Source organism: Neolamprologus multifasciatus, chromosome 12, assembly GCF_963576455.1.
Source record: "Neolamprologus multifasciatus chromosome 12, fNeoMul1.2, whole genome shotgun sequence".
Classification (NCBI taxonomy): Eukaryota; Metazoa; Chordata; class Actinopteri; order Cichliformes; family Cichlidae; genus Neolamprologus; species Neolamprologus multifasciatus.
Window position 1 is genome coordinate 10252188 of NC_140450.1, and position 20309 is coordinate 10272496.

Genomic DNA, 20309 nt, shown 5'->3' on the forward strand with positions numbered 1-20309 from the left:
TGATATTTTTTATTATATTTGTTTTACACTCTAAAACCACAAAGTTTTGGGTGGTAAATCTGCTATGAGATTGAAATTTTGATCTAAAGGAAACATTGTGGAATAATCAGATGTACTGCAGCTTATCCCTTCATGGATCCAGGGATACTCCAGTTTTTGAGCTATTTATTTCAAAATCACAATGATTAACCTCCTGCTGGCAGCATATTGCACAAATCCAAAGATTGGGCACTGAAAGATTTCAATACACAAGCAAATTGGTTTTAGATAAAAAGCTACAGCTGTCTTTACTTTTTCACAGTCTAATCAGAAAAGCGCAGATAATAACATTAGGTGAGCTGGTTCCATTCAGGTGAGCTGGGGTCAGGGTTCTGCTCATGCTGACTCACTGGAATTGCTTCCTGGTATATTTGAATAAAAGCCACCATTATCCTTGTTTTGCCTGAACTTTGCCCTGACCAGTCCATTTTTTTCTGAGTGATTAGACTTCTATGGCAGTTCAAGCAGCAGCTGAAATGAATTATTCTGGAATTATACTTCAAGTCATGAACCAACTCATGATACAGATGTAAATTCTCCCACCTTATCAACTAACAGGAAGGTCACTCAAGCACGCTCCGGCATCATTTCTGAGGTAGTTATAAATCAGATATTTGACTAAGTTGAACTTTGATTTTTTTTTGGTGTGATTTTGATTACAGTCCTAAAAGATGCAGATGCAATATGATCCTCAGAGATATCAAGGTTATCTTCCATCCATCCATTTTCTTATGCTCATCCAATTCAGGGTCACAGGGGGGTTGGGTCCTATCCCAACTGTTATCAGGGAGGAGGTGGGCTACACCCTTGATGGACCGTCAGTCTGTCACAGGCCTAACACTTGAAAACAGACAACTCATTTCATAGCGTACATTCACACATTCAGCTGATGTAAAGTCAGTAATGAATCAAACATGGATGTCTTTGGACCAGGCACCAGGAGAACATGAAAACACACACAGAAGGACCTGTGCTTTCCCAGGGAACAGTAGTGACAGTGCTAACCTCTACACTGTGCTGCCCTCGGCTCATGTAGCTAAATGTTTTTCCTCCAAAACTTGATTGGTTTATGTAGATCTATACACACCAAAATCTACCTTTTCCATCCTCTGACTCAGGTCCAATTCCTATGCCCAAGTGTCTCACATTAGAGTTGGATGTCTCGAGACCGGTCTTGGTCTCGAGACCGGTCTCGAGACCACTTTTACGTGGTCTTGGTCTCGTCTTGGTCTCGACGGACTTTTGTCTTGGTCTCGCTGTCTCGGTCTCGCTGTCTCGGTCTTGCGCTCTCAAATCGACATAGTGTTCGGGAGATTTGGAGTCAACCATCAGCGGAGCGAGGGGTGTCTTACTGGGCTTAAGCCCGGGTCATTTTTTCTGAAGCATGGGGTTTTTTGGAGTGTAATTTGTTTGTTAGATGCCTGACTGACAACTGTATAAAACAAAAACAACACACGAAGCACAGAGCGCACCGTCCTAAATTCCCCCTGATTTTGGTATGATCCGAGCTTTGGCACTAGGCGACTGAGCACAGCACCCATGTGAGCGAGGGGGGAGAAGCTGCTGCCTGCGAGTTTGCTGCAGAGGAGAGCTTAAGTTTGACCAGGTACCAACGGAAATCATTCGTACTGAACTAATAATGTAAATATGACGGTGTATCACAAAAGATTGATATCAAACTGATCACTTGGTTGCGTTACTTACTCTTCGAGTGAATCAACAAATGGATAAATAAAAAGCCGAACGACAATGCTGATTTTTTTAGAGAGTCTTAGCTTACATCTCATATTTTCAGTTGTTACCCTCCACGGCTAAACAAACTCTCTAAATCGGTTTCAGTTGTGTACTGATGAACACAACAATGGACATAAGGAGCTTCTTTCAAAGAAAAAACTCAGGTAGATGTTATTTTATATATTATGCTTTGTATGTTGTTGTTGTATGTTCAGTATATCTATGCAAAACAAGAGGAATTTCAATACACAGCAGTATATTCACAGTTGAAACCAGATATTTACATACACTTTAGGGAGAAAACATAAAACCTTTTTTTTACTGTTAAACATCAATTTAGAGTAAACTTTTGTTTTAGATAAATAAATGTTGCAATGTCTTTTGAATTAGTTAAATGTCAGAATAAAAAGAGGGAGCTGTCTATTTTAATCACTTTCATCAAATGTACGAGTACATATACACTAAGTTTATTGTTAATTAAGATTAATTAAGAAAACTCCAGATGATTCCATTCCGAGCTTAAGAAGCTTCTGATTGGTTAGTAGAGTCCATGTGGGTAAATTGGTGGCACAGCTGTGGATGCATATAAGGCAAAACACAGAGCCTGTTTCTTTGAAATGGGAAAGTTTCTTTGAAAAATCAAGAGATGTCAACCAAAACACCTGGAAAAGAATTCTGGAAAAGAATTGTGGAGCTCCATAAGTGTGGCTCAATTTTGAATACAATTTGGTGCCATTTACAATTAAGAAATACAGACAGTTTCTCTCTTTACTCTTAAAGTTAACAAATATGTTTTTTATATTTATCAATCTAAAAAAAGAAACATTTAGTCTGATTTGATGTTACAATTAAAAAGTGTTTGTGTTTTTATCTGAAGAGTATGTAAATATCTGGTTTCCACTGTATATTTGTGTTTGGCTTGATTGTCAGCACAAAGAGGGAGAGAGAGGAACAGAGAGGGAGAGAGACGACGAAAATGACGACAGAACAGAGATGGAACAAGAGCAGGTGAGACACACAAGTTAGTCAAATGGTTGTTTGCCAAAAACTCATCAGAACATGTATCTCGTACCTATTGTATCTTTTTAGATAGCGTTTGTTACTTTTAAAATTCTATATTTATTAAGTTATGCAGGCTTGTTTGCTCAACAAGGCTGAATAATTATATAAACTTTTCAGAATCTAAATAGTGTACTTTGGTAGAATTAAAAAATAAGTGTAGTGCAGGTCTAAGATGATTTTTAGTGCTGCTATCATCTAGTTCTGATTCTGGTTCTGTCTTGGTTACTGTTGTAGTCCTGTTTTAATTCTGGATCAGTTCTGGGTCTGGTTGAATTGGGGTTTAGTCCCTGTGTCTTGATACAGGCCCGACTTTGTTCTGCCTTGCTGCTTAATTAAAAAACTATATATATATATATATATATATATATATATATACATATGAAGTCATTCTTTTTTGAACAAAGCTCAAAACAGAGCCTAATAATCTTTCAGTCATTTCTACCCCCACTTAATTTCCTTTGGCTGCTCAGCTCTCACACAGTGGCTCAGCTACGCTCCAATCCCTCAATATTGTGGCCAATCACATGCGAGGATATAGGATAATATCATTATGTGAAAAACAGAGAGGGTGAGAGACGCAACAGTCAAGTGGAGCATGCGTCAGTCCTTTCAGTGAGTGAGTGAGTGAGTGAGACAGTAGACAGCGGTGAGGAGGGCTGTGCGAAAGCAAAAACACATAAATATGCCCGAGACCCGTAAACGAAGCAGCATCTGGCTGCAGTTTAAAGACTTTTTTTGTCTCGGTCTTGGTCTTGGTCTCGTCTCGTCTCGTCTCGGTCTCGGTCTTGGTCTTGTCTTGGTCTCGATACCCTCTGGTCTTGGTCTTGTCTTGGTCTCGATACCCTCTGGTCTTGGTCTCATCTTGGTCTCGATACCCTCTGGTCTTGGTCTTGTCTTGGTCTCGGATTAGGCGGTCTTGACTACAAGTCTATCTCACATACACGCATACACACACATAGTCAGTACATGATGACTGATTCCTCCCCTGTCTCTATACAAGTTGAGCTGAAATCTCTCATCTTTCCCTTTTTGGAAAGAGATAATGACGCTCGTTTCATAGCTCAAAGAAGTCATTAATGTGTGACACAGCCTTGAATGTAGGATATCAAAGCCCTGCGGAGTATGCCCACCCCTCTCGCCCACTAACGGGCACAACCTTGTTAAGATGGCAGAGATATGAATTAATCATCAGTCCACCCTGTAACAGGGCAGGAAATTGTTAGCAGCATCAGCTGTTGTGAGAAATGCTGCTTTTGAATCGCTCAAAAGTATAAAGCTTCTTACAAATCTGTCATCTCATTACAGACTCACTCTCAAATTTACTTCCCCAGATAAGTTAATGGACATGCTGACTCCTGTGTAGTCTCATCCAATCTTTTTCATAGATGTGACGGTACAGGCAAGGCAGAAAATGGAATAAGATGAAAATTAGTAAGTCAGATATGACAATCAAAGATTTTGCCAAATGCATGGCCATAAAAGACAGTAACACTGATATAATCCCAGTAAGCCTAAACTTTGGCATTTCTATACCCTTTGTGCACTTGGTGTCCTCTGAGAAATAAAAGACTAAAGACACACATGCAGTGTCTTATGGAAACAGTAGAGTTTGCACGCACATTGCTGCTGACTGCGTAACACACCCACCAAACCTACCTGTGATCATCTGGCTTCCACACTGGACTTTGAAGGACTTCTGCTAAAGTTTGCCCCTGTTTTCAGATTGAACATGATCCAGATGATGAGACTTGTTAAGAAATGAAAATAAAAGCTAAAGTTAACCATAAGAGCTTTTGTGCCTGAATAAATTGTTGACTATGAATGAATAAACCATAGAGTAATTCTTAAAGCTGGCATGTGTAGTTGATTTAGTATGGTTTAAGTTTATTTTATGAGCTATTTATTCTCATATCTGTCTGCATATATGTTTATACCTTGTTTATATCTTGAGCTAATGTCAGTTATCTATTTGATATCTATCTACAGTTTCATTTCTGTGGGGTTTTGGCAAAGTCATTTGATGTCCTTTGTTTTTACAGAGAAGAACTCTGGATTTGTCTGGTAATAGATTGATCCCGACTGAGATATAATCTCTACAATAACTTTTCATTTTCAGGAAACTGTTGCTACAGTTCGTTGTACTGTCACTAAACTAAGGACTTGTCTGTTACACTCAGAAGAAATTTTAGATTTTCTCAAATTTTAAGTTTAAATTAAAACTTAAATTAAATTAATTAAATTTACAAAATAAATGTTCAGTAACTTTGTTTCTGACAAAGTATATGCAAAATTTATTAGCATCAACATACTTTCAGTTTAAAAACTCCAACTTTAGCATGCAAAGCTAAAATGCTAATCCTGCTAAACATCGTTATCTGATGCTAGCTTAAAGAATCCCTTTTCCTAAGTAGATCGCAGAGCTTTTGCACAGTGTTTCTAGTGAACTGTGTCCTGAAGGACACCCTCACAGTCTTTGTTTGGAACTGCAGTAAATATTCACTCGGCTACTATAATCCTCTAGATTTTTGAGAGTGTACTGCCAGTGCTGTAAAACAGTGAGTTGATTAAAGCAATTCTGACAGTGCAAAGTCAGCAGAGTATTGCAATGATTCTGTTAAGTGGTACTCTGCGAACATTATGCCTACAGACTATGACACACATGGGCAAATATGGTGCAAGGGCTGGAAACAGAATCGAGGTGAATGACTACAGTGAGTCTGCACAGCTTGTTAACTCGGTTGCAGTGATATCACTGATATCACTTTAAAGACGTGTGATAAATTAAATGTTAACATATAATTTAGACAGATTTTACTTTTATGTTAGTAAAATTTAGACTAAAACCTGTAACCACAGTTTTGTTATCCAGTGTGTGGCCCTTCGCTTGATCAAATTCAGCCCCGTCCTTTAGTCTACCCCCGGATTATTGGAATCCTAACGGTTTTTAGAAAGAGAATAAATGTAAATCTGTGGTCACAAACATACCTTTTTTAGATATCAAAATATGCAGTTTTGTTACAAAGTAGATCTTGCTTTATGAGCCATATCTAGCAACAGTGTGATTCACCACGTGGACACTAACACCATGTTGCTATTGTGTGGCCTGTTTGTTTAATCCAGCTTCTGTGTCTGTCAGGAAAGTGGGCAATTTGCATGCTGCAAGAGCTCTTAATATAAAATGTTGAAGTAGGGTGGCTCATTCCCACATTGCATCCCCACCTTTCCTCCTTCTCTCCCACTTTTGGCTGTGTGAAGTACTGGTTGGAGAGCTGTAACAGGAGTATCATTCACTGTAATGGTGGAGCGTCCTCCTCCACAGCCCTCACTTAGATCACTTAATCCACTTTAGCAGTCCAGTGCTGTGCACTGTGTGAACACAGCACGTTCACAATGGGAGGTTAGAGTGAGACGCTGACCTGTCAGTTTGCACTAAAATGCCACACTAAAACACTCGAAACCCTTGTTTCTCGCAGCTCATTTAATATGGATGTAGAGAAGGCCTGCTACACACTCCAGTCAAAATCAGGATCTTTTCTGGTAAAATATATTTTTTGGGCACACAGTATACTTTAAAATGAACATAGATGGTTGTGTCCTAGGAATACTTTAAAATCAGTGAATATGTGGGATTTCTAAGCAACAGTGGACACACTGGATACTTTATTTGACCAGTTTATTCAATTAAATTCTATCAGTTTGGTGCAAAGAGGATTCTGAAGCAGGTTTTAAAATGTAAAGATGGGAATATATGGAAGGTTGTTTCAGTAGATTTAATGTTAAATCAGTTAAACAAAAGACAATCTGCAAACTGAAGCTTAGATTTTCAGTTTAAAATGAGACACAAGTGATTGACCCGCATGTCATAAAAACAATTCCATGTAATCTACTCAACAAAACTGACAATTTGAGTGCACTTTCTTTGGGTATATCCCACATCGCGTCAGTTAACCTTTCTCAGTGCATTACACAACTAATTCTTTTAAAAGATATATCTATGGTGTACCTTGCCTGTTGCCCAGTAACAGCTGGGATAGGCTCCAACCACAACCCTGAATTGGATAAATGGAAGGAAATGGATTTATGGACAAAAATTATGTCTACATTGGACATTTGCAATTTTAAATGAATAAACCCCAAAACTATTTTAATGACTGTCCTCCAGTCTCAGTCCATCCATCAGAACAATTTAGAGAACCAAAAGTAATACACAGGATGTTCACTCATCTGGAATTCCCTGACTGTTTATTGTTCACCAGAAAAAACAGTACAATAGCGCAGACCAGTATTTCTTGATTGACGTTCCAGGTTAGTAATTTAACTCGAATAGTTATCCCAGCATTACATATGTACAGTGGGGCAAGAAAGTATTTAGTCAGCCACCGATTGTGCAAGTTCCCCCACTTAAAATGATGACAGAGGTCAGTAATTTGCACCAGAGGTACACTTCAACTGTGAGAGACAGAATGTGAAAAAAAAATCCATGAATTCACATGGTAGGATTTGTAAAGAATTTATTCGTAAATCAGGGTGGAAAATAAGTATTTGGTCAATAACAAAAATACAACTCAATACTTTGTAACATAACCTTTGTTGGCAATAACAGAGGTCAAACGTTTACTATAGGTCTTTACCAGGTTTGCACACACAGTAGCTGGTATTTTGGCCCATTCCTCCATGCAGATCTTCTCAAGAGCAGTGATGTTTTGGGGCTGTCGCCGAGCAACACGGACTTTCAACTCCCGCCACAGATTTTCTATGGGGTTGAGGTCTGGAGACTGGCTAGGCCACTCCAGGACTTTCAAATGCTTCTTACGGAGCCACTCCTTTGTTGCCCGGGCGGTGTGTTTTGGATCATTGTCATGTTGGAAGACCCAGCCTCGTTTCATCTTCAAAGTTCTCACTGATGGAAGGAGGTTTTGGCTCAAAATCTCACGATACTTGGCCCCATTCATTCTGTCCTTAACACGGATCAGTCGTCCTGTCCCCTTGGCAGAAAAACAGCCCCATAGCATGATGTTTCCACCCCCATGCTTCACAGTAGGTATGGTGTTCTTGGGATGCAACTCAGTATTCTTCTTCCTCCAAACACGACGAGTTGAGTTTATACCAAAAAGTTCTACTTTGGTTTCATCTGACCACATGACATTCTCCCAATCCTCTGCTGTATCATCCATGTGCTCTCTGGCAAACTTCAGACGGGCCTGGACATGCACTGGCTTCAGCAGCGGAACACGTCTGGCACTGCGGGATTTGATTCCCTGCCGTTGTAGTGTGTTACTGATGGTGACCTTTGTTACTTTGGTCCCAGCTCTCTGCAGGTCATTCACCAGGTCCCCCCGTGTGGTTCTGGGATCTTTGCTCACCGTTCTCATGATCATTTTGACCCCACGGGATGAGATCTTGCGTGGAGCCCCAGATCGAGGGAGATTATCAGTGGTCTTGTATGTCTTCCATTTTCTGATGATTGCTCCCACAGTTGATTTTTTCACACCAAGCTGCTTGCCTATTGTAGATTCACTCTTCCCAGTCTGGTGCAGGTCTACAATTCTTTTCCTGGTGTCCTTCGAAAGCTCTTTGGTCTTGGCCATGGCGGAGTTTAGAGTCTGACTGGTTGAGGCTGTGGACAGGTGTCTTTTATACAGATGATGAGGTCAAACAGGTGCCATTCATACAGGTAACGAGTGGGGGACAGAAAAGCTTCTTACAGAAGACGTTACAGGTCTGTGAGAGCCAGGGATTTTCCTTATTTGAGGTGACCAAATACTTATTTTCCACCCTGATTTACGAATAAATTCTTTACAAATCCTACCATGTGAATTCATGGATTTTTTTTTCACATTCTGTCTCTCACAGTTGAAGTGTACCTCTGGTGCAAATTACTGACCTCTGTCATCATTTTAAGTGGGGGAACTTGCACAATCGGTGGCTGACTAAATACTTTTTTGCCCCACTGTATAGACAAGCGGTGGCTGGGTTTCACATTTGCACTGAATAGTTACAGTTAGGGGTGAGGAATACTAATGCCCATTAGTATTAACAAGTATAACTAATTACAACATTTTCTTATTCTAGGTTGCTTTATCTAAAAAAATATTTTTAGACTGAGTACAATACAAAAGTGCAAGGTGCCACCAACATATGTATTGTAGGGAAAATCTACTTATTGTTATATTTCACATAGTCCCTAATACGTTAAATATAGCAGCTCCATAGACATTCACCTAACAAGTGAAAGATCCCTTGCTTGATTGGCAGAAGAAACCCAAATCTCTCAAATCCTTGCCACTAATACTTTTGCTGCAATATGTAGCAATAAATCTTACACTTTCTCTGATGCTTTTCCAGTGCAACTACAATGTGGTTTTTTTGGGGGGGAATTTAATTGCAATTAATTATGTTATCTGGTAATAAAATAGAACCTAAACGATACAAGTCCTACAGACTTCTAGCTTAAACAGTAAAAGAGGCTCAGACAAAACAGTCCACACAGTAATTTAATAAATTCAAGCACAGACTAGAAAAAAGAGAGCAAAGGCATTTTGTATCGAATGAAAAAAGCTCAACTAGTAACAGGAAGTTTCTGCTGTAAGCTCGAATAATTACATGTTTACAGTAAAGTTATAGCCAGTCAAGCTAAATGCTCTACACATCATTACTGTTTAACAACATTTCTGTGCCAGATCTTGTTAGCCTTCTAACATGTAGCAGTCAGATAAGATGAGTAACATTCAGATTTGACTCTTGACATGACAGCGACTACAACCAAAGAGCATTTCCTTTTTTTTTTTTTTCCTTTTTAATGTTTTATCTAGATGAAGACTGAAGATAGTACAAGGAGGTGACACCAGATTTTATTCATTCAAGAGCAGAAAGCGCAAAAGAGCACTCAAGACAGCAAAGTGAATGAATCGTCATTTTGATCAGAAAGCATAGCTGGATTTAGCAAACAGGAATGTGAAAAAACATATTTATAACCACCTTCGAAATGTACAGTGTCTGTGTAAAAAAACAAACAAAAAACAGCCATAACAGTAAATTATTTTCAATACAGTCTCTCCTGTATCAAATCCAGTCAGCTCAACATACCATACTGTAAAATGTCTTTTTGTATTCAGATCAGTGCATTTATTACAAGGCTTTCTTTCAATCTGCCACATAGCCAACATGCTTCTATATAATGTATTTAATTTAAACTTTTCTTTTCCTTAAACAATCTGCCGATATATCAGTACATCCCTAATTAAGAGCTTATTAAAATAAGATAGGTAGGTAGATCTCAGGCAGGTTAACACTAAGCATGAGTGCTTTATCAGTTTTCAAAGTAAAGCAGTCATTTACAGTAGTTTAAAAAATGTGGTCACATTTCTTTTTCCCCCCCCTCCCATTTCATGAAATGAGAGCAAAAAGCGTAAACAATGAGTTACAGAAATACGTTGCTGGCAACATGTCATTTATCTCAAAAGGAAAAAGATGAATTCAGCAATAGTACAGGATGGATCTGAGTAATATAAGAACAGTTTCATTCATAGTCTTCAAATTCATTCTGACAGGCACTACTAGTACATCCACAAAGCGAGTCAATCTTTCTTGTTGCCAAATTACTCCAAAGTACTAAAAATCTCATATCAAACTAACCTAACCTAACAAAAGTTACTGGCAGTAGCTAAACCAAGAGATTGGGTTTAGGCACTAAATTTAAAATTATTACTGTTTAACATATGCCTCCCGATAGTTAGGTTTAGTAAGAAAGTTTAAAATGCCTGTTTAGGATAAGCTGGCATCCATCCTGATTGGATGATTATAGGTTAGAATCTTGGTGACATAAATCTGTGCTAATAACTTATAGTGTTGTGTTTACGTTCCTGGAGATTAATGCGATGTGGGACTGATTATTATAACTGTTATAACTAGGTAATAACACAAATGAATTACAAGCAACAAACAAGTTTTTAAAGCTTAAAAACAGCAACAAATATCAAAGAATAAACACTTTTTAACTCCAATAGTTATTTTTTCTGGTTAACTCCACTGGTCAATAGTGTGTTCCAAGTGTTTGAAATAAAGTTTGGTTCTGGAAATTTGTGATCATTTCAGCAGTAATGTTGATAAATGATCCTTGTAATTAAAAAGGATCCTTAAATGTTCCAAGACACTCAAAAACACTTCCAATAGAGGAGACACATTTCAGTTCTGCGTATGTAACTGAACGCAGCAGGACAAAAGGAGGGCAGAAGTATAGCGTAAAGGCACTGTGTTATTTTTACAAGCCAACAGACGTAAATCCAAGAGAAATCAAGACCACATCGCTGACCACTTGTTTTTCCCAAAGGTTTTAACAGAAAATCCAGGCTGGAGTGACTGACCTCCAAACACCAATAAATCAGTTTTACTGAAATCTATCAGTAGGAAGCCAGCGAGCATCCAGAGAAGTCCGAGCTAAGGGACAGAGACAGTGCAAAAGTCAGTCAGTAGAGAGGGCATTGAGGGCAATTCTGTTAGTTTGTTCAGTGCCCACAGAGCCGAAAATACAGAAATAAACACACACACCCGCGCACACACAAACAGCTCTTACTTCACTTAGAAGCTGAACTACAAGAACAAATTCAGGAACACAGGTAGAAAATGATGCTGTAGGTAAACAAACAATGGTATTTAAAGGAACAGTTCTTTTTTTTTTTTTTGGCAAAGATTTTGATCAGAGCTGTGATTTCCCAAAGCGTTTGTGGCTGCCTCCTTGTGGCCTTCAAAGGTATTTCAATTGGGTCTTGAAAGGGCTTGCCTGCCCTAAACCAAACGCCCCCAAACAGTATTTGTAATCATATTTTATGATTCTATATTTACATTTTAAAACATAACCAGAACTCATATATATACTCATAAAGTCAAGCTGATGAATTAAGTTACTGGCTTATTCTACCTATGTTTTGTGTATTTTCTAACTCATCATTGTTGGGAAAAGGGACAAATGGAGTAATGGAAATAATAGAGACAAAATCCTAAATAAATACCTATTTTGTCTTCAATTGATGTGTTGATGAGAGCTGTGATTATTGTTTTTGGCTGGTCGCACAATATTTTAAGATTTCAAATTGTTTGGCAGCATTTTTAAGTTTGGGAATGAATGGATTAGAAGATCAGCACTACACTCTGTTAGTCTAGGAACCCTTTCATTTATCACCTGATGGAACAATATCCAACAGTTTGGACCATCCAGTATAGCCATTAATTACAAATGAAGCAAAAACCATGATCATTATCTCATTAGACTACAGCTAGTAGTTTCTAGATTGTATTTAATAGGATACTTTGGACCATTTATGTATATGCAACCAGTGTCTCCTCAGAGTAATAGATCAATTCTACCTACACATGGTAACCGGAAAGCTTGTGGTACCTGAAATATCATCCCTTGTCTCCAAATTTTGCATATTCATATGCAGTGTTCTTTTACCAGATATTTTTAGGTGTAAATTCTTGTTGCCTGAAAATCTCACAGCAATGACCAGATATCTTGTAGTAGGCATAGTTGAGTATCCATACTAATCTGAGCCAGGCTTAAGTCCTCCTGGCTGCATCTAGCATTCAGAAAGTCTTATTGATCTTATCTCTAAAAAAAACTGAATATATGAACATGTTTAATAATAAACTATTCTAAACTAATTCTTGATGGACAGTACTATTTTAAGCGGGTCTGACACAACCTTTTTAGATAGATTGTTATGAAATTTGTTGATGTTTTTCACAGGTGGAAGCTTTTTCTTACTGTTATTTAAAATAAAAAGAAAAAGGTGTATATCTTCATAGCCCAAAGAAGGAAAAATCAGTGTGATGAAATAACACACTATACATGAATTCAAGCCATAACCAGTGTTGGGAAGGTTACTTTTTAAATGTATTCCATTACAGAATACAGAATACATGCCCCAAAATGTATTCTGTAACGTATTCCGTTACGTTACTCAATAAGAGTAACGTATTCTGAATACTTTGGATTACTTAATATATTATCATGCTGTTTACAACTACATGAATGTACAATTGCTGTGATTTATTACTGTTACTGAAGGTCCGCGGCTCCGAACCGTAGTAAAGGGACCTCTGGCTAATATGGTGGGTTCTGTGTCGGGCTCGTAGCCGAAAACTAGCTTTACTTTGTTGTCTGGGTCACTTTGCTAGCGAGAGACAGAGAGAGGCGTTGAAAGGTTGCTCCAACAGAACTTATTGTTTTTGGAGGAAAACACGAACACGGTGTACAGTCCAGTCTTAATAGCTTACTTACAACTGGGCTCGTCTGGCACTCTTCTTGGCTGCAGTGGTTATTATTATATTTACATGCTTCCAGCTCCGTTTTTGCTCGATGACAGCTCATACTTTTCCTTTTTCTCCCTCCTCGCTCACAGACACATAACGTGTATGGCAGTCCATTCTCCCTGCAGCACGGACTACACTGCCTATGATGCTACATTCTTTAGAGCTATACCGGTAGCATTCTGCCAGTGCCTATTAGCTTAGCACAACAACAACAAAAAGGCCTCTCTCACCCAGGAAACACGCAGAGAGAGAGCGTCACCCTGTAACCATGGCAACCGTAACGCTGCCACCTGGAACAACAGAACGTAGCTGTCAAAAAAAACCCAAACAGGCCTGACCCGCGACAATATGAAACAGGGAAGTACCGCCGTGTAATCCATTTATTTCAACAAAGTAACTGTATTCTAAATACCACCTTTTTAAACGGTAACTGTAACGGAATACAGTTACTCATATTTTGTATTTTAAATACGTAACGGCGGTACATGTATTCCGTTACTCCCCAACACTGGCCATAACTAACAAATTAAAGATGAATATACTGCCTCACATTTCGATACCATTTAAAAAAACGGAGCCTCTGATATATTTGCTTGAAAAACACATTTACATGTGCGCAAGTGCTATATTTTTGTGTGTCCTGCACCCTTTGGATGAATGTGTCATCGTCACAATTAAGGCGACACATCTGCAGGATGCAGTTAAGCACAGAAATAACGAGGGGATGTCAAAATGTGAAGAAAGCTCAGCTGCAGACTCAAAACACATGGCAATATAAATGGCAAAAAAGTAACCAAATTGTTGCCCCTTTATTTACACCATCAGCATTAGTTGTGTGCAGGTTGGCTGTTGATATTCCAGAGTAGCCTAGAAGCACTACAGCTCAGATCTGCCACCTAGTTTGCATACATTTTAGCCTCCATGTATGTATAAAGTCCACAGGCAGATTAGTATGTATGTGAACAGTAACGCTTGTTTTACAGTCTACACACTGAAAAAAGAAAGATGAAATAAGAGGCTTAAGTGAAAGGTAACATAAAGGAATGTTAACAGCCCAACAGCATTCACTCATCCTCACAATAACACAAAGTCACTTAAAAGGAAAACAAAAAGATCTGTGCTTGGGTCCGCTTGTTGGTTTTGATCCTCGACTAGCCAGAAGGTCAGGAAGTCATGGTCCAAGAAAATGTTTGGTTTGTTCCTTTTAGGTTTATCCTATACACATAAAAAAATTTACACAGATGAAGGAGACCTCACGGTTGGATGGAAGGATGGCCTTCTTGTTTAACAAGCACAGCTATTAGTAGATGACCTCATAGACAGTTGCCTTCTTATCTCCTGATCCCGTCACAATGTACTTATCATCGATGGAGATGTCACAGCTCAGCACAGAGGATGATTCTTTTGACTGTCGGGGGAATAAAAGATGCAAGAAAATGTATAAAAAGGGCGAGAAAGATGAAGGCTACGCAGACACACGACTTTCTTGTTATTGTAAAGCCACAGAAGGTTGTTGAACTCACAATAGCTGCAAAAGTTCAGTCATACAGACTGTTGTATTTTCATTAGGAAAGTAATTTCATCCAAGGAATACCCAAGAATTACTTGTTAAGAGTTCTTATTTTTCTTTATTAAAAATTAGAAATAACACCCCCACTTGTGTGTTTTTTATTTTTAATCTAGTATTTCATTCAGTCCAGTTTATTTATTCCCATAATTGATTATCACCTGCTTGAGTTTCCCACCTGCTGCATCACCTGTTCTTCCCCGTTCCTCTCAAATGTTTTCATTCATCTAATCAGCCCCATCAGCAGGCTACTCCCAGTCTCACATTACCTACTGCTTTAGCTCTTTGGTGTTCTGCTGCTCAATTCCGTTTTGCACCAGATTAGTCCCAATGTATGTCTTTTTTTAGAAATAACGGTAAGTGGCCAGGATTCTGCATCAGCTGCTCCCTGTGCTTGTTTTTTATAACCTTGAATCTCCTTGTGTGACTAAAGCTCATCTTTTGCTTTTTACCATCTGTCTTTTGTGTCATACTCTTGGGTCCTCAATATAGAACCCTGATAGCTAAACTTTACAATCAGTGAGCAAAAGCAGTGTTTTCTCTACCTGGGTTATTTCTCTAAAATCCATAACTCTTGGCTATTACGCTGTGCTGCACTTGGCCTCTCAGTTGCCTTTCATCCATGGTTGTGTTCTTGCCCACTTACCTGGAATATGCTGGCTCCATATGGGGTTCTCCATGCATTTAGCAGATTGTCTTTTCCTGTACTTACAAACCACTTCCCTGCAGAGGATCGACAACTGCATTAGGCTACGGCAACGAAAAACGCTTTCAATCTTTAAAAGCCAAAGTAAATTATTTAAGTGAAGGTTAATTTGCTCGCTCAGGTGCTAAACCATTATCTCATCGTTAACATCTCAAGACCTGGCACATATATTCATTTCATGTTGCAAAATACTGGTGACAACAGAATCATCTCAATAAAGTTGTTTATGCTTACCACAGTGCGCAAATCTGAGTGACAGCACGCAGCTTTCATGCAGGTGGAGCTGGTATTTGTCAGGTTTGGTGACATGCAACACCTCCACATTACTGTTCTCCATCCCAACTGCCAGCCACTCTCCCGTTGGACAGTATCCCAGTGAGAAGATCTGCAACCAACACCAACATACCCATTTTAATGACAGCTATGTCTCCCTATATTCTGTGTAAATAATACTCAGTATATCTCTTATATTAGGGTAAGGTATGCATCTGTCTATTGGAGGTGGGCACAGATAGATGTTCCAAAAATATGTCATAGTCCTATACCTCAACCTTTTACATTACAAAGAGGTAGATGAATAGTTAAGTCCTTATTGTTTTTTAAAAATCCCTTTTTTACACCACGGAAGAGCAAAATGCATGCACAGGATACAACTGATAGCTGAAAAATCTGGTAAACCATTACTTCTTTTCTCTGTCAAATGGTTCCAGATTTGCTCAAGCTGTAGCAGGGGGGAGCGGAGCTAGACCTGACATTACTGGAAAGCCTAAGAACTCTATCAGCCATGACTGTCCTCTCTGAGCTCTCTTTACTGCACACTCACCTCCTCATGTGCACACTGAAATGGCTCTATTCAGGAAAATTGCAGTAATGGTCTATTATTGCTGCTTTTCTACTCACAAGGGGGAAAAAACTAAATTCTACCTGCACATATTATTAGTGTTAAAAGTATTTGAGGACAGGGCTCAGCCGGGCTTTTAGTGTGGGTTAAATGTTCTGAACTGAGCTTGTAAATGACTGCAATAAATCAAAAGCCGAGACAGTAATCACACAAACTGCAAATGGCAGTGACTTGTCCTGGGGTGCACAATTTTCATCTGTGACATTTTACCACCAAATAATAATAGACGTCTGTGCAAAACCCAAATTTTTGAACCCTGAACACACACATGAAAGCTGCCGGAGGAGTGGAACAAATTCCACACTGCTTCATTATGATCGCTCCCAATAGTCACGTGGTGCAGTACGTGTATAAATGTGTACCTGAGAGGTGAAGTCGTGCTGTTGCAGCTGGCGTCCCTCTCTCAGGTCCCAGGACCGGACAGTGTTATCCAGACCTCCGGTCCAAAGCTTGGTCCCATCATTAGAAATGTCTATACAGCTGGCTCCATCTGTGTGGCCCTGGAACTGCCTGCAGAGAAACAGACAAACCCATAACTAACAATACTGTTTTTCTTTCAAGTTGGCTTGACATCAACCAGATCAGCATCTTGACTAAACTAATGTGTAGCCAACATGTGACGCTGTTTTGGTTTAATAGCAGGTTCATTTTTTTTTTTTGTTCAGCATAATTCAATAACCTTAAATTACATTCCCCAGTTCTTTACCTAACCAGAGTCTGGTTGTTAAGATCCCAGACGGCAATGTTTCCATCAGAGCAGCAGGAAAAGCAGACTTTGGAATCCGGGCTGATGGCCAGAGCATAACATGCAGGTGCAGACGAAGTTAATTCCGCTTTGATCCGTGGAGTCGGTGTAGCCAAATCCCAGATTGATAAAGTACTCGCTTCTCCCCCAACGATAAGAGTTCGTCCATCAGGAAGTAGCCGACAGGATCGAATGTAGTTATCCCTGTTCTGATGTGCCAAAAGAGAACTGTCGTTGAAATGTATACATGCAAGCAACTAGTGGCTGTAAAAGTGGTATTCTAAAAGTATGTTACATGAGGACCAATGTGTTGCACTCACAAGGCAGTCCAGCTGGGAAACAGGGGTCTTGTTGCCCGGGTGACTGATATCCCACACCTTGACACAGCCCTTGCCGCCGGTATAAACGTGACGTGTAGGGTTACTGATGGTAACGGCACACACCACCTCCCCGTGGGTGAGAGTATTGATCTGTCTAGCATGGCGCGGGATGCCAGGGCCGATCAGTGCATCCGGAGGAAAAGGCACAGGCTGCATTTGTCCGTCAGCGCTCACATGAAAGGAATAAGCTCTGAAGCAAAATAAAAGGGTCGTGTGAGGTGATAAAGGGTGATGAGAGAAAAGTAAGAAAACATAAGCAGAGGGGAATATATGTGTGTTTCTGTGAACTTTCTCAGTTTGATTAAGCCATTTAAGAAAGACTAAACAACACTTACGGTTTTCCACCAGGAATGCCCGACAGGTTAGGAGGAAGTCCAGGAACACGTATGTGGTGGTGAGGATCAAATCCTACCTAAAGAACACAAGAGTGACCATTTTTAAATTATACAAAAATGCTTAAACAAATAGAAGACTTGAATGAAGTCAGGTGTGCAGGGCAGGAAGGCATTTATAGTGACGTGACAGGTGACAGGAAAGGTGTGTTTTTACATCCATTTATGATGTAAAAAAAAATAAATGACCTCATTTATAAAATTAACAAATGATCAGTTTTAATCCCAACTATGACTCAAGCCGAAACCAAGCGCAAGTAGGTGTTTTTAAAAAACACTCTGATGTGGAAATTATTTTCTCTCTCAGAAAAGTGTAGACTTAACCTAAGTGATTTTCCCACTGTTTGTGTTGGGTCATTACAGATACCCAGTAGGAATTAATTGCCAGACATCAAGGTGTTTTGAATTAACAGGAGGATTAAAATTAATTAAGAGAAGGACGTTTTATAAATAGCATGTCAAATTGGAAACAAGTGCCCTCGCCTGTTCTTGCATTATTGGAAAATCCTGGTAAGTGTGCTCTAGAGGCAGGACATTTTTCAAAGGCTGCAATGACTTTTTTTTTTCGTGAATCATGATATGTGGTTATAATAACGTCAGAAACAGTCTTTATGCTCTACCTTGTCCACACTCCTTAGCTGCAGGTTTTGCTTTGCTCATCAACTCTTTAGTTGAGTAAATACCACGTGTTGCCCTGCTTCAACCTCCTCAACCATCGCCATGAACAGTTTTCATTTCTTTTTTTGCACAATGTTTTTAAGCATTTTCTTACTAATTGAACATAAGCATACCATTGGGATTAATCTTAAAACTAATTAAAAGTTGAAATGCTAAATACATTTTTTATGAATGAAGTTGTACTCCTAAATTATCTAGAAGTCAATTTCCAATTAAAATTTTTGGTACAAGATACATGCCAGCATTTCAAAGTAGATTTAAGCAACAGTCAACTGAAAAATAATAATAAAATCCTGGTGAGACCATCATTTTTAGCTTTTATTCTAATTCAGTTTAGTTTTTAATCTTTCAAAAACGCTTGCATGGTTTCAGTGGGGATGGTAGTTAACGGTACTGTGTTTACCTGCTACCTGGTGAAAGATTGTCATCACACAGAGAATATTTGTTCATACATGGTTACCATTTTAGGACAGTTTCTCATTTCACAACTGACATAAACGGTTGAAAATACAGTCGAAAAAACGCACCTAAATGGAATAACTTGCAAAAAATTGACTAATCATTAGAATCCCCAAACATCACTACTAAAACAATATTAGTTGTTTTCCACTAAATCATTTTTGTCTTTAAAGTACATTTTTAACACTGACAGAATATGTAGCTAATGTTTACGTCTGCTGTCTGCACGCATCTGTGAGTGTTCAGGTACCACTTGTGTGCGTCCGTAGGCTGCCACAGCGGCCGCGGCCACTGCACTCATCTGTGGGGAAATGTTATGCAAGCCAGTGTAGGCTGCTCCTGTTCCACTCAGCTCTCCATTCATACCAGGGTGAGGAACCATTCCGAATGGGCCAGGGTACGAGCAGGGCACTGCCAGGGGTGTGCGAAGACCAGGAGCTACAAAACAAGACAGCCAGATTGTGACGCAAACATCTATCTTTTTCAACTGTGGTGTACAAAGGTTCTTTTTTTTTTTTGCTTTAAAGCAAAGGTTTAGTCTTAAATACAGAGATTTTTGTTAAGCTAGTCTATGGTAATAGGTTTTTTTCTTTCAGTTTTCAAAAACATATACACATGTATTTGCACTGAGTCATATCCACCATCTGACAGATGCAGGCAGAGATGTTTTATGTTATGCTTGCAACACTTACTCAGTGCCTCAACTCCTGATGATTTACTGGGTGCAGACCTCAGGCCTGTGGTGGAGGCACTGCTGGGTGTGGGGGCTTCAGAGCGGGATGTGGGAGTGCTGGACTTGGACACGGGAGTTGTTGACTTCTCATTCTACCGGACAAATTAAAAAAGAAAGATTTCTACATACAGAAGGGTTTCAGAGGTGAAAGACATGGAAATAAATCTTTATGCTTTTTTTTTTTTTCAAATATAATAACAGTGCAGGAGCATTCATGCATCAGTTTATTCTAAGACTCATTAAATTGATATTCTATAAAAATGTCGAATAGTGTCCTTTATCTCTTGGATTTTATCTTACATCTTTCATGCGGTTTACAGTTTGCCAGATTTACTATTTGATCATTTTTACAGAAGCAAGGGCAAGGGTTTCTTGAAAGAAATTAAATGAAAAGGAGGCTACACAAATGACTCACCATATTAATATCTTTAGACTTGGAGGAAGGTGTGCTGCTGGAGGAAGCAATTGAGGAAGGACTCAGTGGTGGGTCTTTCTTCAACAGGCGACTTTTGTCCAACCCATTCTCCCGAGGAGAGTGTGCAGGACTTCCTCGGGGAGACACTGGATCCTGTAAACATTAAACCGAAATAATTCACATTTTC

At 39.2% G+C, this 20309-nt stretch overlaps 1 protein-coding gene across 3 annotated transcripts in view; it reads right to left on the minus strand.

Moving 5' to 3' along the window:
• Positions 1 to 10209: 10209 nt before the first annotated feature.
• The window catches only part of LOC146506444 (transducin-like enhancer protein 4), a 45451-nt gene continuing 35351 nt past the window's right edge, over positions 10210 to 20309 (minus strand). For all 3 annotated transcript variants that reach the window (XM_085180491.1, XM_085180493.1, XM_085180492.1), the window contains 10 exons: positions 20123 to 20275; positions 19667 to 19799; positions 19225 to 19412; positions 17781 to 17857; positions 17386 to 17635; positions 17027 to 17274; positions 16683 to 16830; positions 15654 to 15804; positions 15360 to 15436; positions 10210 to 14554 (listed from right to left, as the gene is read on the minus strand). In XM_085180491.1, coding sequence (XP_085036617.1) covers positions 14447 to 14554; positions 15360 to 15436; positions 15654 to 15804; positions 16683 to 16830; positions 17027 to 17274; positions 17386 to 17635; positions 17781 to 17857; positions 19225 to 19412; positions 19667 to 19799; positions 20123 to 20275 — 1533 coding nt within the window. In that variant the 3' untranslated portion in view covers positions 10210 to 14446. The remainder of the gene's footprint in view (positions 14555 to 15359; positions 15437 to 15653; positions 15805 to 16682; positions 16831 to 17026; positions 17275 to 17385; positions 17636 to 17780; positions 17858 to 19224; positions 19413 to 19666; positions 19800 to 20122; positions 20276 to 20309) is intronic.